At 39.8% G+C, this 16,411-nt stretch overlaps 1 protein-coding gene across 1 annotated transcript in view; it reads right to left on the bottom strand.

Annotated features, from left to right (window-relative positions):
* Window positions 1-580: 580 nt before the first annotated feature.
* The window catches only part of oxct1a (3-oxoacid CoA transferase 1a), a 47,975-nt gene continuing 32,144 nt past the window's right edge, over window positions 581-16,411 (bottom strand). Inside the window, exons 14-17 of the mRNA XM_020646466.3 lie at window positions 11,209-11,298; window positions 10,226-10,306; window positions 1,568-1,669; window positions 581-1,452 (exon numbers count right to left, since the gene is read on the bottom strand). Coding sequence (XP_020502122.1) covers window positions 1,417-1,452; window positions 1,568-1,669; window positions 10,226-10,306; window positions 11,209-11,298 — 309 coding nt within the window. The 3' untranslated portion in view covers window positions 581-1,416. The remainder of the gene's footprint in view (window positions 1,453-1,567; window positions 1,670-10,225; window positions 10,307-11,208; window positions 11,299-16,411) is intronic.

Raw genomic sequence — 16,411 nt, 5'->3', positions numbered from 1 at the left:
GGTAGCACTTTATTGTCCATAACATATAATATACTAAATCAACCGACTGTGCGTTTTTTAACGGATGAAGTCAAAATGTTGTAAACCGTAATGACTATGTCATGAGTCGTGCTTTGCTTGTATTTTTTTTTTTTCAGGTAAAAGCCAGTAGTGTTACACAATTCCTTCTCTAGAAACAGGTTAAATAAATGGAGGCTTAAAGGGTACCACTCCAATTTGTCGAATGAAGCACCAACAGCCGGTGGGAAGAGCTCCTGTCACTTTCTTCCATTTTCCTGCTTGATGACCCAATCCAGTTGATCTTCTTGAACCTAAAAGCCCACAAGCTGAGTTCTGCTGTTATGTAACAGCCCTCAGGTAATGGCAGCCCCCCCCCCTCTGTACTCAAGTGGAGAAGTCACATCAAGAATGTCAATGCAAGAGCACCATCCCGTATATTAAAAGCTCCAACCTGTACAGTGTCAGAAGCCATCCCTCACAGAGCAGTCATTTACTTCTTGTTATCATTGTGTGGCTTTATGAGCTTTTAATCCAGAACTATCAGATGGAGACAGAAAAAAACAAAACAAAGTCTCAGTGATTCAGCTCAGCAAACAAGGTTGCCTTTTATTGTATGTACAAAGGGAAGGAAGGGGACGGAAAATGTCAAGCACAAAATGATAAGGCTTCATGTTTCCTGGCTCAAATGAATGGTTTGATATATAACTGGTAAATCTATGAGTTAGAGAGAAAAGACACATCAAACAGAAAGTATGGCAGATGTGATTATTACACACATGTTTCAGTCAGATGTTATTTCTACATTTTCCAAAACAATGAGAAACATAAAGATATTATACATTCTTCAGCAGTTCTGTTAACGCGTACATACATTGTCCCTTATGTGCTGAATATAAAATCCTCTGAACTACAGCACGCTTTTTAAAAAATATCTTACTTCATAACTTTTCAGCTCTTTAAAGCGTGGTGCAGTAACACATCAGTCTACAGTAAATATGATTCACTTTCAAATGTTTGCATCCCTTATCTTCATATGATTACTACAGTTACACACTGGACGAAATTTCATGTCATTTTTCTGATGGCATTATTTAGTAATAGCTGTACAAACATCAGAAAAAACAGTTAATAACGTAAAGGTGTCAGAGGCAGCAATGTAATGTTCCCTCTTGTTTGTCAGACCAGATTTCAAAATATAACAGTCATGCGTTTTAGATCATTTGAATCCAGTTCAGTGAATATGAGTGAGCACTTAATCCTTCTAATATTTGCATTGCTGTTGTTCAGGAAACTGAACCAAGCATTTGTGTTGTTATGGCTTATTTGACCCGTTACAGGCTGTTAAGTCACCGACTGTGGAGCACAGAGAAATGAAATGAAAGCCACAAACACTTCTTAGATCCTTTTAAAGCTCTTCTAGATCTGCTGCATGGCCCTCAGGTTAGGAGACACCTACAAGACGGACAGACCAGAGGGAGGGGAGAAAAAAGAAAATGTCTCACAGTTACGATACTTGAAGTTTGAAAATCAAATACAGCGCCAGTGGCCAAACTGTTTGGTTGCTTACCTCAAAATCAGTGCCAGTGCATGCCTTGATATCCTCAGGAGTGAGCCCCTCCCACACTTCTATCAGTGTCAGGCCTTTTGTCTTATCCACATCAAACACAGCCTGGTGAACAGAAACAGGGCAGAAAGAGAGGGAGGCAGGGAGGGAACAAAAAGGAACGAGATGTTAAAGTAGAGGCAGATGGAGGCGGATGATAAGACACACAATCATAACAGTGAGAGTATTTGGATCACAGATGGGTTTGAACCCTATGATGTAAGGCTACTGCGGTTATGGACAAGGATGAGGGGGCCTTAATCATCAAAGTAACCTTAAAGAGCAAAACACCCCAAATAAAATCCCCGCCACAGGCAGAATGGGCAGAGTACCACTTCAGTGTCATCCACGGGCGTTAAAAAAAATCCCACTGCAATCATTGGTGACACATCAGTTACAGGGCTTCAATTCAAAGGATGATACTTGAATATCAGGGCCACTATACAATAATGGGCAATCATAGTTTAATTGTTGCACCACTTGACTGTTAAAAAAAAAAGAAAGCCGTAGCGACACAGGGTGAAGCATCTCTTCAGCCACAACATCCACCACTGAATAAATCTGTGAGTTTCCATGGTTCATTTGTGGGTTTGTGCACAAGTACGGTGAGGAGTTGTTCCAAAAATGCAAACATTTACAAAGCTGAAATGAACAGATACGATTCACACCCAGATGAGTATATATTTACCCCAAAAAATAAGAAGAGTGCACACATCTATTATGGCCTGACTGATACAGAATCTTTGGGGCGGTACCGATATTGGGGAGAGAAAAAAAATCAGATACCGATATTTCGGCCGATATCTTTCTTAGATCTGGGTTCAATCTGTAGAGTGAGATAGATATAGACATACTCATGTATTGCGTTGATCCCTCAAATGCAGTTATTAAACACGTGTGGAAAAGATGTATAATGAAGAGAAGATGGTCACTCAACTGGAAAGTAACTGTGCATGTTTGTGCATCACCACTGAAGAGTGATGACGCTTGTTATAATCCATGTAGCGCCCTCTTCTGGTGAAAGAGAACTGCTAGTGTAATACAACGATACTCAAATTAAATGCTGTTTGACTGGTGAATAAATCCAGTTATATCTGCGACAAAATTAGCCGATACGATAGTTACTGGATATGCTAATATTGGCCGATATTAGTACTACTCTACTATCTATAAATGAGGATTTGTAGGTCTCTCAAGAGAAATGACATACTGCAAAAAGCCAAAGGCATTGAGACAGAAAAGTGGAAACTCTGTTGTAAATCACTGTGAAGCATCGTGTTAAGCAATTTACACTGAAGGATAAACGACCTTAAGAAGGACTTAAAGAAGAAAGAAGGTAGAAGAAGGATTTAAAGAAGAAGTCATTTACTGCTTTTTAAAAGGTAAGAAAAAAGAAGAAAAAAAACACACACTACCTGAAACACTAATTAATGCGTGTTGAGTACCTCCAGGCAGCAGGCCTTTGTAAGCCATCTTTTATGGGCCAAAGTAATTAGTTTGCTATTTCTGTGTTTGGGACTTCAGAGTTCTAACGTTTGTCATCTTGTCTCAAACACATTTTAGCTTTGGCTCGCTTTCTTTGGTCTTTAATATCCCCTAACACTGCCAACTCTATCTTCAGACGGTAAAACACCTTACTTTACTGTTCTGTATTCTGTACGGTTTGGAAACTGCAGCCGGACGGAGTCCAAGGAAGATTTCGCCAAGGGGACAATAAAGTACATCTTATTTGATCTTACTTTAGATTTATAATTTTCAGTAACAGCCTTGGATGTATTTTACCCTACAGGAGTAGACGTTGCATCAAGGGTGTTCTCAAAATTATTAATTCTGTAGAAGTGTCGGATTGGCAAGTTTTATAATGTTAATTTTAAGTCTTAACAGGACAATGTAACTCCCAGGTGCCTGCTGCACCTTTAACCATCAGAAATTAAATTATAACCTCGCTGAAGATTGCCAAGGACATAAGTCAAAGTCTCAAACTGAATCCGTTATCTTCAGTTTACAGACGCCTTTTTCCTCAACACACGTCTGCCATACCAAATAAGCAAGATGAACATACAGAACAGCTTATACAATACGCCTTTAAACTGAATCTGGGTCAATATCATTATATCTATTTATGCACACGATGCAGAAAATACTCTGTGCAGACAGGCCAGGCACACACTCACACAGCTGAGTTTTTTCCTGTTGCTTCTCTCAGCAGGGACTGACAGGCTGAGCCACAGTCACATCCAGACGAAGCCCGCCAGGACTCTTGGCTCATTAGGACCACGCACACACAGCGACGGGGCAGGAGGCAGATATCTCACTCCAATATAGCAAGACAGATGGAACGTCACATTGAAATAGCGTCTGCGTACGACACAAAAGCTGAAATGCATCCCTAATCGAGACACATGTCGCTAGTGATTAAGGATAATTTAGGATTCGTCAAAGTGTTCCGAGGGTGGTGAATGTAGGTGCTACATCACTGTGCAGATCTGAGTAATATGAATTGGTGCTCGTAGTTTGACCAACCTAGCTATAAATGCCCAAGATACAAAAGGGTCTCAGTCAGTACATTTAAAAGTAATTAACTATTGACTGACCTGGTTTCTGAAATCACACTTGAATATAAAAAAACAAGCTGTGTTTCAAAGCAGCCTTTTCTTGTAAAACTGCTGAGTCACCGTTTTTTTTTTTTTAGGTCTACAGAGTCACCACCAGCATTAACCAGACTGATGCCAGTTAGTCACTAAAAAGCTGCTAGTCCGACCCATGTGATGTCTAGCGAGAGGTGGGCTGAATCTTGTGTAACAGCAACAACAAAAAAAGCCGCCATCGTTCAGCCCACTCGTTGCTTCAGACAAATTTGAATACAATAGAGAGAAGACTTGAAAATTAACATTTACCCTCAAACAAATACACTTCACCAGCTTGCTCTGCATCCTGTCAATGCATTTGAGCAATTACTGTACGAGGGGCCGTTTTTATAGTTGTTGTTGTCATTTCAGACAAAAACTCACAGTAGGACCATAAAAGGAGTTTCAATTTGGTTTGCTGCAATTATAATTGCTGTCAGTGGCGCCGCTTTCATTATGGAAACTGCCATGGATAATACTTTTCTGGGCCCATTATGATGATTGAATAATTCACCAGTAGTTCTGCTTCATTTGTAAATGAGTGAGTGCTCCCCCCCCCGCCCCTTAAATAATCCCCTGAATGAGTTGAAAGGAGAACATACAGAAATACTTTTTTATGTAGATCTCAGTCGTTGCAGAAAAGCACTACGGCCAATTTACTTGATGCTCATATTGTGAACCAAAATATAGAGCAATCCATCATTTTGATGGCAATGCTCCAAGCCAGCAGGCTTGTAAACAAGGCAGCTGTGGATAAGAGACAAGGAATGGTGTCCTAGTAAATAAAAGGTCCAAACATACAGAGAAGCAGAAGAGACCTGCCTGAGGCAACAGGTTTTTCTACCACCCTCAGTCTCAAATCACTGCAGCACTGTTAAGGAAAACACTCGGAGGAGCATCCTTTCTTCCCACCATGAAAAAAGGGGATGTTGTGTTTGTTTAGGTCACCTTTGGAAATGGAAAGAACATTTCAGGGGAGGGTTTGGAAGGCCCCAGTTTTTTCTTTTATTTTGGAAATATACATTTAATTATGTAAAGATTTACTTGAGGATAACAGTTATTAAGCTTATTACAAGGCTGTGTTTGCTTTGGGGTTTGAAAGCCCTTGTTTTCTATGGCTTCCTCCAAGTTTCCCCGAGTGATCACAACAATAAAAATGTTATCATAGCCCACAAGTCTTTCAAACCTCGTATTATTGGATACACAAATAAAAGGTGTTATATTGTTAAGCTGTTGTGTGTTATTCATCTCTGTAAATGATTCTGAATTAAGAGTTTTCATTTCACTTCCCACATTAAATCCACATTGGTTTGCTGTCCAGTGTATTCATATTAGCTGAAATTATTGTCAAACATTTTATTGTATTGACTGGTTAGCACATTGATGTTTGGTTTTTATCCTCCTTCCACATCATGTAATATTATTAACGACTGTAAGGGATCCGTTTATCATGGGTAAATTTAGACTGTAAATTAACAGCTGACTTAATTGATCTGCGTTTACCATCGATCACAGGAAAATCATTATTTTCACAGTTGCTTTAGAGAAACACAGTAGCAGGGCAGACTGTCGATCTTCTTTCTGATGAATCACTGGTTAAATTACACCCAAGGGGCGTAGCTATAGACAGTGTGGCTACACTGGGGCCCCGTGCTACAAGCGGACGTCATGCGATTGTAAGCCGGCCCCTACTGGGAACATGGAAATAATGACACAAAGACCTTTAGATTGTAACTAAAGCTGTATATATGCAAGGGGCGGCTTAATCTATAGGGACTTGAGTTGGGAACCGGAGGGTCGTTGGTTCAAGTCCTGGTGCGTACCAAATTTGGAAATTGGTCTGGTAATTGGAGAGGCGCCAATTCACTTGCTGAGCACTGCCGAGGTGCCCTTGAGTAGGCCACTGAACTCCCACCAGCTCAGGAGCTCTCGCTGTAGGCAGACCCCTCACTCTGACATCTTCCCATTAGTGCATGTCCATAGGATCTGTATTTTGGTGCAGTGTGCATATTTCAGCCCGTGTGCGTAGCATGTTCAACAACAGTTTAAAATTGAATTTCCCCTCGCAGGATGAATAAATTATATCTTCTTCTTCTGGAGTTGAGAGGCAGACTACTGATTCAATATCTTCAAGAGTGGTCACCTTTTTTAAACATGTTCTAAGCACCAAAATGTCCACTGGCATATGCATTATTATAATTACATCCCGTTTCAGCTCTTCTTTTATTAGCGTTTGTAAAGATGTTCATATTTTTCTAGGTGTCCATATCTATTGATGTGTTGGACTGTTTTCCAGTTCGACAGGGCAGCCCGGAGTGGTTAAGACTTCTTGTAAGTAAGGGACATTTCTGCTCACTGTGGATGTGTTTTTCTATTATTTTTATGAATTGATTCGAGTGGAAGCAGCACAAATTTCCCCAAGGGGACAATAAAATGTATCGTATCATATGATTGTCTGCAACCCTGATGAAGGCTTTATGCTGAAACACGTCTGTAGTTGATTTTTATGCTGCTGCTCTACCCATATAATAAAGCGTTGAAGGAAATTGAGTGTGCTGACTTTTCTGTTTTCTTATTGATCAAACTCAATTGTTACACAACATGATCACACATACACTCTGGAGTCTAGAGGTTACTTGCATCGTTTAAAATTCCCGCTGATCAAGGCACATTGTGTTTCTCACACAATGTGAATTATGGCTGCCCTCGGGTATTTGAGCGAGGAAAACATCAATCACAAACAATTTTTGAGAGAAGCTTCAAGAAAGAAAGCCTGAGGGAATTTAGATTTGGTGTTTGGCACAAGATGACAGTTTGAGAAAAATACTGTGACACCTTGAGTGATCTGCAGTCCTTTAGTTGTCTTTCTCTTAAGCCACATACTCAATATGATCTAAATTTCCATTTTCCTCTATGGCTCCTGAGTAGAGAAAGTCCTAATGTAGTCATCTGTAGTGCGAGCTTGCAGCTAACCAAGCTAACAATACTAATTCTGAAGCTGCTGCAGTGACAAAATCAAATCCCTGCACTTTAGACTTGTGCTCCTTGACTGAAACAGAAAAATAATTTCAACATGGAAACACCTTCAGTGTGTTTATTGATTTTCCACAAGCAATCGCAGCAAGAGCCTGTGGCAATCAAATGTTTGTCTTCTAAAATTGATACCAAAATGAATTATTTTGACAGTATCTGAGAGGCTGAGAGACATAAAGTATGTCAGCATTTTTAAAAGGTTCAGTTTTTCCATTTCAAACAACAAACAGAGATCGGTATTTATTGTCAAAGGAGCATTGGAAAGAAGAACAGTGTGTGGAAAAAGTACAATACCCTTTTGGTTTGGATATGAAAGTCATGTAGAGGAAAGAGACATTTCTAAATTTTATTCACAGAGCAACAGCCATGGCACCAAACGAATTAATAAAGGAGCAGGGATGCTGAGGTCAGAGTAACAGCACAGAGGAAAAGATGAATAATGTGTTGATAGAGAGGAAAGGAAATGAGGAGGTTATAAAAGAAAGAAATTAAGACTTCATTTAATTGCGAAGAAAGTAAAAAATAAAAGAAGATGCAAAACATACAGAGGAGATGACTAACTGATGGAGAGGGAGAAGGAGAAAGAGAAGGAGAAGGAACAGCAGGAAGGATTGAGGAGGGTGTAAAAGAGGAGGTGGTACCTGTGTTTGCAAGTCAGTAGAAAGAGCTTTAACCTTTATAAATATTGACAGAATTCCGCTGGGTGAGGGATGTGATACAAAAACAACAAATACCAGCAGAGTAAAAAGAACAGGAGGAAAATGAAGGGGGGAAATAAATCACGAGACACAACAGGACTTCTGCTCCTGAGAGGTCAGGTTTTCAATGAGCCGGTTCCAAAGAGAGTAACCACCAGAGACTTACATGATGTTAACCAGAGAACACACAAACTACACCACAACAAAGCTCTTCACTCTCTTCACTTTTTTTTTTTCCCGGTCAGCATTTCTACCTGCTCTTTTGACCTCTCCTCCATCCTCACTTTTCTTTCTTTTATTCAACCATGGGCTCCTGCTTACTGTCTGCTTATTCACCTTCTAAAAGAAAACTCTGCCCTGGCACCATTCTGACACTTTCTGACACTTGTGGAGTATCCTGCTTGCTCAAATGATTTACAACAGCAGAGGGATGTTAATGATAACACATTACTCATTCTCATTCACAGCTAGGGCCCCTCCTCCTTCATCATATGTGCTAAGACATGGCAACATATGGCTGTACATGAGGGCTGTATTCAAAATGGTTACAAATGCTTTTCATGCCTTCATATGTGCAGATCTCAAACCACGGGGTGCTGATGAAATTCAAAGGCCGAGCAGAAACAAAGCTCTTCACGCTTAAATGAAGACGTTGGAGATTTGCCTGCAGGCTTAGTTTCATACGCTTTTTCAAAGAGATTGAGCTGTAAGCTTTTTCGAGAGCGCACCCAGTTTTTGAAAATGGGAATCGTACCCCCCTTCTGCTCCATAGGGCACGTCCCCAAGTGTAATACATGCTTCCTCAAAAAGTGATCTATTTAGAAGCATTTCTTTACAAGCTTTAAGACCTCCTGGATTTCCTACACAAAGGGAAGGTTGCTTCAGGGGTTTGTAAAAATGTCATACATAGAGATCAGGAGGTCTCTGTGTAGCTAGGAACAGTCTGACCTAAAGGGGGTGGTATAGGGTGGTATGTGGTCTGGAGTGTCTATAGAGCAAGGTATCAGGATATTTGGGTGGCAATATTGTATAGCTGCATGGCTGCAAAGTACCTATCTCAATGGTAGGGGAAACACTGAGATAGGCCTTTATTGTAGAGATAGGATAGTGGATAGAGTCCGTAATCAGGGAAAGAAGTCATATAAGGATACCTTTCCGATAGAAAAGGACAGCTGTCATTAAAAGTAACCCATGAACACCAAGATTCCTTCAAGAGTTTGTGTCAGCGTTTGTTTGTGTTTGTGTCGGCGGCGGCTGCCAAAACTTTGAAGAACAAGTTCCTGTGCACAGGAATCATTTGCATTTAGTAAGTTTGAACTATTTAAATTTTAAAATTGTAAGCTTGTTTTTTTTTTTTTTTATTACAGTCTTACTCATGGTCTTAGTCCATCTGTTTTCTTGACAATCTCATACTGAGGTTCCAAATATTGAAGTCAAGTGAGAACAGCACGGACTTCAGCTACTTTCAGAAACAGATGATTAGAAAGTTTTACGTTTCAGTTAAAACAGGTATTTCAAACACAACACTTTAAATCATATCCACCCACTAGGGCTGGGAATCTTTGGGCGTCTAACAATACGATTATGGACGATATCGATACTTGGGGTCACGATTCGATTCAGAATCTCTTTTCGATTCAAAATGATTCTGGATTCATGATTCAAAGTCTATTTTTGAATTAGAACATATTTCAGGATCTACTCCAGTCATCTGAGAGACTGGCTGGATTTCTTGCTGCATCTATTTGGCATTGTACTAAGTTAAAGAGCTAGCCTTAGCACTTAGCAGGGAGTGACTGATAAGCCAATTTTTGGAAGTTATGAACCTATGTTCATCATATACACTCATGAAGGGAAACACAAACCCTACTATGAGGGAAAAAAAACACAACACAAGAAAATCAATACCAGGCATCCTCACACAAATCAACTGATTCAATTAGGGTTAATTCAATAAATGTAATTTCCAGCTAACCATGCTACTCTGTTGCAACATACAGAACTACTACACCTTTAATGGTCCTGAAAACCAGGACATGCACACTGCACGGCCATGGCTTACTCACTTGGTTCTGACTGTGCAGCATCTTTTAGTATGCAGTGTAAGTTTATGACTAATGGCTCACCCATCCATTCATGCATGTCTTGTTTATCTAACCACTTCTATTCAAATGACGGATGACTGCGACATACTGTATTAGCACATAAAAAGAATGCATGCGTACTGTCTACAAAAATATACATTCAAAAACAGATCAACACACCTTTTCTGTGATGATCCGGTCCACACACTGCTTTCCTGTCAAAGGCAGGATGCATTTCTCCAATATCTTGTGTTTCCCCCCCTAAGAGAGAAACAGGTAGTTGGTTAACATAAAGGAATCAGTCTCTTCTTAAAGTGTTTAGAGGTGCAGGGATTTATCTTACATTTTACAAAACATATCCTGGGAAACAGTTTGTTATGTGTCCTAATGCTTTGCCCAAAAGGAAATATATATTCTCTACATATATGCGTGTCTCAGTATCCCCGCCAGTCACCTTTAACAAAAGGCACATATCCAAATGCCTCTGACGCTGTCTGAGAAACACACATCATACATCACACACCCCTCCCTCCCCATCATGAAGAGAACAGGCTTCAGGGCAGTAGATTTATGCTCACCTGCTGCACCATCTGGAACATAGCTGGGCGCCAGACAGGCTCCCATTAGGACAAAACAGCATGCTTCTATGAACACTGAATGTTACACTGTCCTTGCATCATAGCAGTTTGAGTTTTCCAACTGTAAACCCATTCGTTTGGATAGTTTTTTTCTGTTGCTTTTGTCAGATTATGCCGAGTGTGGTTATTCAGCTGTAGCTGCAGCACAAGTCTAACTAATCAGCTGTTCCCGAGTCCAATTCTAGACTTGTATTTAAATCATCCAAAGACGGTTTGTGCACAAAGCCTCATCAGGACAGAGTTGGCGCTCTCTGGTAAAGAGGCATTAAGCGATCCATTAACAGAATTATCCTTAAGCAGTCATAACACTCAGTCATTACTGTGGAAGCAGATACAAGTGCACTGGGGAAGGTTCTACACAGGAATAGAAAATTGGCAATCTAATAGTCCTGATTTCCCTGAGACGGGTCTTTAGGGGTAATTTGTAATGTTAATGTTGCATGATAAAAGCACACACACACACACGCACACACACACACACACACACACACACACACACACACACACTCCTACATGTATACAGACCTTAGCTGAGTGCTCCATGGTGACCACCACCTTGGTCCCAGCGCTAGCCACCAAGTCCATGGCTCCCCCCATTCCTTTCACCATCTTACCCTATGAACAAAAATGATTTAAAAAAAAAAGGGTGAGTTCATGACCACCCTATTTATAAAACAAGATGAACCACTGAAACATTGAAACCCTAACCTGTCTGAAGAATGCCGTCAAAAAGATATCACAAAGTTCAACAAATAAAACCATACAAACGAAAAGCATTCATTTAGAAGGCTAGAAGGAAATGATAAAAACATGTTTTTCTTTGTATCGCTCCTATGAGTAGAAAGCTCTCCCAAACACAACTCCTCCTCCGTCTTCAATAAAAAAAAAGACATACAAGTCTCCAGCTCTGTGGCTTTGTCAATTCAATGCAAGGATATCTTCTAAAGCTCTGTGCCTTGTAAAGCTTTGTTTTACCCTTTACAAATCAGAGCTTGAGATGCTTCACACAATGAGACAAAGAACAGGAGGAAGAAATTAAAAAGGATCTTGTGCATTAGAAAAATGTGGTTTGTTCAGAGAGGCAGCACTACAAAAGCTGAAATCACACAAGTGAATTATGTATTCTCCCCCCCACATGCACTTTTGTTTTCAATATGGTGAGGAGTACCTGTGACTTTTTTGTTTCATACGATAGTGAACATACCAAGGGTGTAGTAGACATAATGTCATCATCAATGCATAGCAGAACTTAACAAAAATAGTATGTCCACTTAAAACTGTAGCAAGCCTTTTTCTGGAAAGAAAATATGTTGCTCTTCAGTTTTCTTAATGCGGGTATTTTCATGCTGTGAGCCCCTCAGACTAAATTACATTCACCGCCTTTGTATCACGCCACTGGCAGAAATGTCACTGACAGCTGTCTCCAAACCTGAGCAAATTAAACCTGAGCAATCTGCACGAAAAGATACCAACAGAGGCGAAAAAAGAAATTATGCTTTTTGTAATTGTGTGAACCAAACCTTAAGGCATATGAGTCATGAGTCCTCAAAAGCTCACCAATCTTGATACATTTCAGGCAGGCAGTGGCATTATGACTTGGAATTTAATGGCTAAAGCTATTAAAGGTCAACGCAAGATGCGGCAGCAACAGCACTTCAGCATTCTGATGAGTTTAGTATCATGACAGAAGCCATCTTGGTGTTTTCAGTGGAGCCATTCGCGGCTGTATGTTAAAAGGAGATAGCGGGGTGTAAACAGAGGTTGACTGCGAGGTCTCGGTTTGTTATAACTGCTAATGGCCTTAAATTGAAAGCAGAGTTAAATATGGTTATACTCAAGAAGAAATAAAAAGGTGATTCTGTGCCCAAGGCTCAAGACAAAACACTTTAACGATAACATAGAAAAGACAATTACAATTAGTACAGAGCAGTTAATAGAGCATTCTTTTAAAACAAATCAGGGTTCATTAAGTTGTGTTGGTGAGATGTTAATGTGTGTGTGTGTGTGTGTGTGTGTGTGTGTGTGTTTGTAAAAATAATAAAAAGGTTTAATCTCTAGAGGAATAATCATTATCATGAGTAACATGATATCCTTGACTATAAATAATTGCTTCATTGCATTAACAATAATATTGTGGCAGCTAAGACAGCTTCTTTTGTGGTCATATTTTCCTTAATACTTCTTTCCTCATCGGTGATAGTAGAGATATAGAACTGGGGTTGAATGTTCCTTATGCTCATAACAAGCAATTCAAATGTTGTCCAGTGTTTTGGAGTGGATACAATCGACTTATATGTATATATTATTTTACAAAATGTAAAGTTTTGAGTATTTATTAGAATTTTTAAAGGGAACAAAGACACAACTTTTTAAAATAACAAGTAAAAGAACTGCTGGCCGTTTGAAAAATTGGCTCCCAGTCTCTCATTGTCCCTAATAAAGAAGGTTTCCAAATATGGACAACTGACATGCAGATATGGCCATAGGGTGACGGCTGAGTAAACTGAATTAAAATCCCATTTGCTCATCAATCATGTGAAGGGCCTGCTTTGCTCTGTGCTCGATAACCAGAGGATATATATGCCGAGTGTGGTGCATCATAAGGATGCTGTCTGCCTCCGGGGAGGCCAGCTGGGTGGAGAAGATATCAACAGAGAACGGAAGGAGGGCTGGGAGAGGAGAGGCGGGGTAGAGGAAGTGAGGAAAAGCACAAGCTGAGGATATGGGAGAGGCTGCTTTTTAATTAACTTTTATCATCTAAAACACTAATCGAGAGTGTCTTACTGTAACAGCTCATAAAACATCCCAAACTAAAACAGCTTCTATCTTTTATTAAAGTACCGTCCACTTTGGCTTTAAACCTTTTAACACAATTCACCATCTTTTATTCCTTCAGTGGTCAGAAAGAAAATGGCATCCCTTTTCATACAATCAATGTTGATTACATTTTAAGTATGTGAGTGCTAGGTGGTGTGTTCAGGTGCCCCAGAAAGAAAGCACTCTTTGACCTGGTGTAGTGAGCCAAACACCTGCGTACATATACCACTCAGCTGGTAGGTAGCTGTAAGAAAACCAGAGAACAACTTTACATAGTACATTACCAGACTCATTATGATCAACTAGAGTCAAAACAACAGTGAGCATTTAAAGGAAATTACATCAAGGACAAGCAGTTGAAACGAGACAGCTACAGCGCCTTTGTAGCATCCTAGTGACAGTCAAGCTACAGGAACAGCAATCGAGTTCATTCCCTGAGTATGTGTGCATGTGCACATGGTCAAATGTCTCACTAATGCTTATGACCTTGTTCCTTAGATAACACTATAATAACAATATTGTGAACACCTAATGACACGTATTGGCTCCCCTGCTTGCCAGTGACCTGAATTGCTGAGAGGATTGGTAATTGCTTTTCTCTGATTGACAGCTTAGCAAGTGGTTGTTTAGGCTGCTATGATGAGAGCTGCAGAATGTGCAAACTGTTAAACAACAAAAAAATGGAATACACTATATATTATATCAACACACTTCTCTAATAAGATGAATCACACGCTTATAAGGCACAAGTCTATGTATGCCTGCGCACAAAGATACGTCCCACACATACACATGCAAAGAGTAACACACAATTAGTGAACGTAAGGAGTCACATTTTCATAAGGCACCTCAACATAAAAGAACTCTAGGTAATCAGTGCATACATAAGACTTGCAAGGTGGACCAAATAACTTGTTTTGTATGTATGACAGAGGAACACGTTACAAAGTTAGAAAGGAACGTGTTGAGAACCTGTTCTGCCTCCTAGATTAAGAGAACACTATTATTTCAAATGGATCTTAAGTGGATAGACAGTCAGAGCATGTTGCTTTGTACCCAAACAAACTGCTTGACTTCACTTAAATGGGATTCATGTGAGGAAATATCCTCTGCATATTACACCAATTTTTTTTTTTTTTTTTAACATTGTGGGCAATTAAGTCATTTAATTAATACAGCTTTGATGATTTTAACCTTCCAGGTCTGACTGAAAGCCCCAAAGGTTTTTCATTTCCTCACTGTGAAAATGTCAATTTGCATGCTGTAATCTTGGCACCATGGGGGCAGTAGGACACCTGAACCTTTGTATCTTGACACATTTCATTAGCAGGAGCCGAAGAAACATGAAAACGCTTTAGTGCTAATTTGACCCTCAGAAGAATTGTTCAGATGCTCAAATAGAATCACAGGGAAATATCAATTTACCCATTGTTTTTCATAATGCATTACAGAAAACCTCATTAATTGCAGGTTTGCAAAAAGGATTAGGTACAGCAAGTATGAGGATTCAAAAGGAACTTTAATGTTAGCTTTGTAGTTTTTAATTTCACATCTTCACATTGGAGCAAGTAATGACAACGTCTGTTAGCACTGGTTCCCACAGGTGGTCTTTTCCCCCCTCATAAAACATTCACTTGTTTTTTTTTTACCCCTCATACAAGTATGTCTTTGAAAAGAATCCATGCTAGAGGCAGATATACTGTAGCCTACCGATATGCTACTTAAACAGGCGTTAAGAGAGGATGTACGTAATGGAGCATCCAGTCATATAACGGCTTCTTAAGAGAGAGATCGTGTGGGGGGCCTGCAGGAGGCAGTATCAGTGGTGCAGAACCCAGATAACATTAGACATCTTAAGTCAAAGCTCTGCTGAGATGACACCTATCATAACATAGGAGGGTGGAGACAATGACACACTCAGTCTCACACCACCAACAAGGCTTTCTCAGTGAGATGACAACGGCAAAATCTAAGGTTTTTTTATAGAAGACTTAAAAAGGCTTTTAGAAGAGTACGAATGGAACGGCTACAAAACTGGATTCATAATCTTTCACACAATGATTCTCTGTACAACAGGGAAACACGTATAGTGATTGAAAGTCTGTGAATTCTTCCTTTTTATATGAAAGTGCATTCATCCTCTACACCGTAAGGGGCTGATAAAAGGTTCAGAAGATAATCTTTTCTATGACACACTGTGCTCTGATTCCGTCTTCTGAATGATTCTACTGTTGCACTAAAACATGAGATCAGCATCACGGGAAGCATGCTTTCACAAGTGCTTTATTTGTCTTTGCAGACATAGTGGTTTGCTCTTTTTTTTTGTTTGTTGCCATGGCAACAGAAAACCCTCATTTGTTTTGCAAGTGTACACTTTCCGCTCAGTGGCAGACACAGCACAGAAAATGACCCCCTTCACAATCCAAGAGTTCCCAAACCAACTGGCTTCCTTTCTCTCCCCCTCAAATTCTCTGACAGTCTCCGCTGTCTGACACGAATGACTCGCCATTTAATAACATAGCCACGGACCGCCACAAGCCTTCGTTACCCCGACAACTAATGACAAGAATCAGAGGGAGACATGTTATGTGACAGGGAGACAATAGAAATCGTGTTCAAAGTGATTGGAAAACATTTCTGTTTTTCAGTGTACGGCAGATGGAGGAATTACAACCAACACTTTGTTTTCCAACAGTGACTAATGAACTTTATACACATTTCAGTGGGAACTTCTAACCAAACAGGTTATAATGTGGCCAGTACAGGATCAATCCAATAATGAATGATAAACACATTTATTGTATGTTTTGATTTTAAACGTTTTGGACCTGCAATAGCGACAACTGATATGTAGCAATTAGTCTTAATATTTCTAGAAACACAAGAAAACAAATTCTACTTCCAAAGTACA

Source organism: Labrus bergylta, chromosome 2 (assembly GCF_963930695.1).
Source record: "Labrus bergylta chromosome 2, fLabBer1.1, whole genome shotgun sequence".
Classification (NCBI taxonomy): domain Eukaryota; kingdom Metazoa; phylum Chordata; class Actinopteri; order Labriformes; family Labridae; genus Labrus; species Labrus bergylta.
The sequence above is the reverse complement of the archived record's forward strand: the minus strand, read 5'-3'. Positions and strand labels throughout refer to the sequence as shown.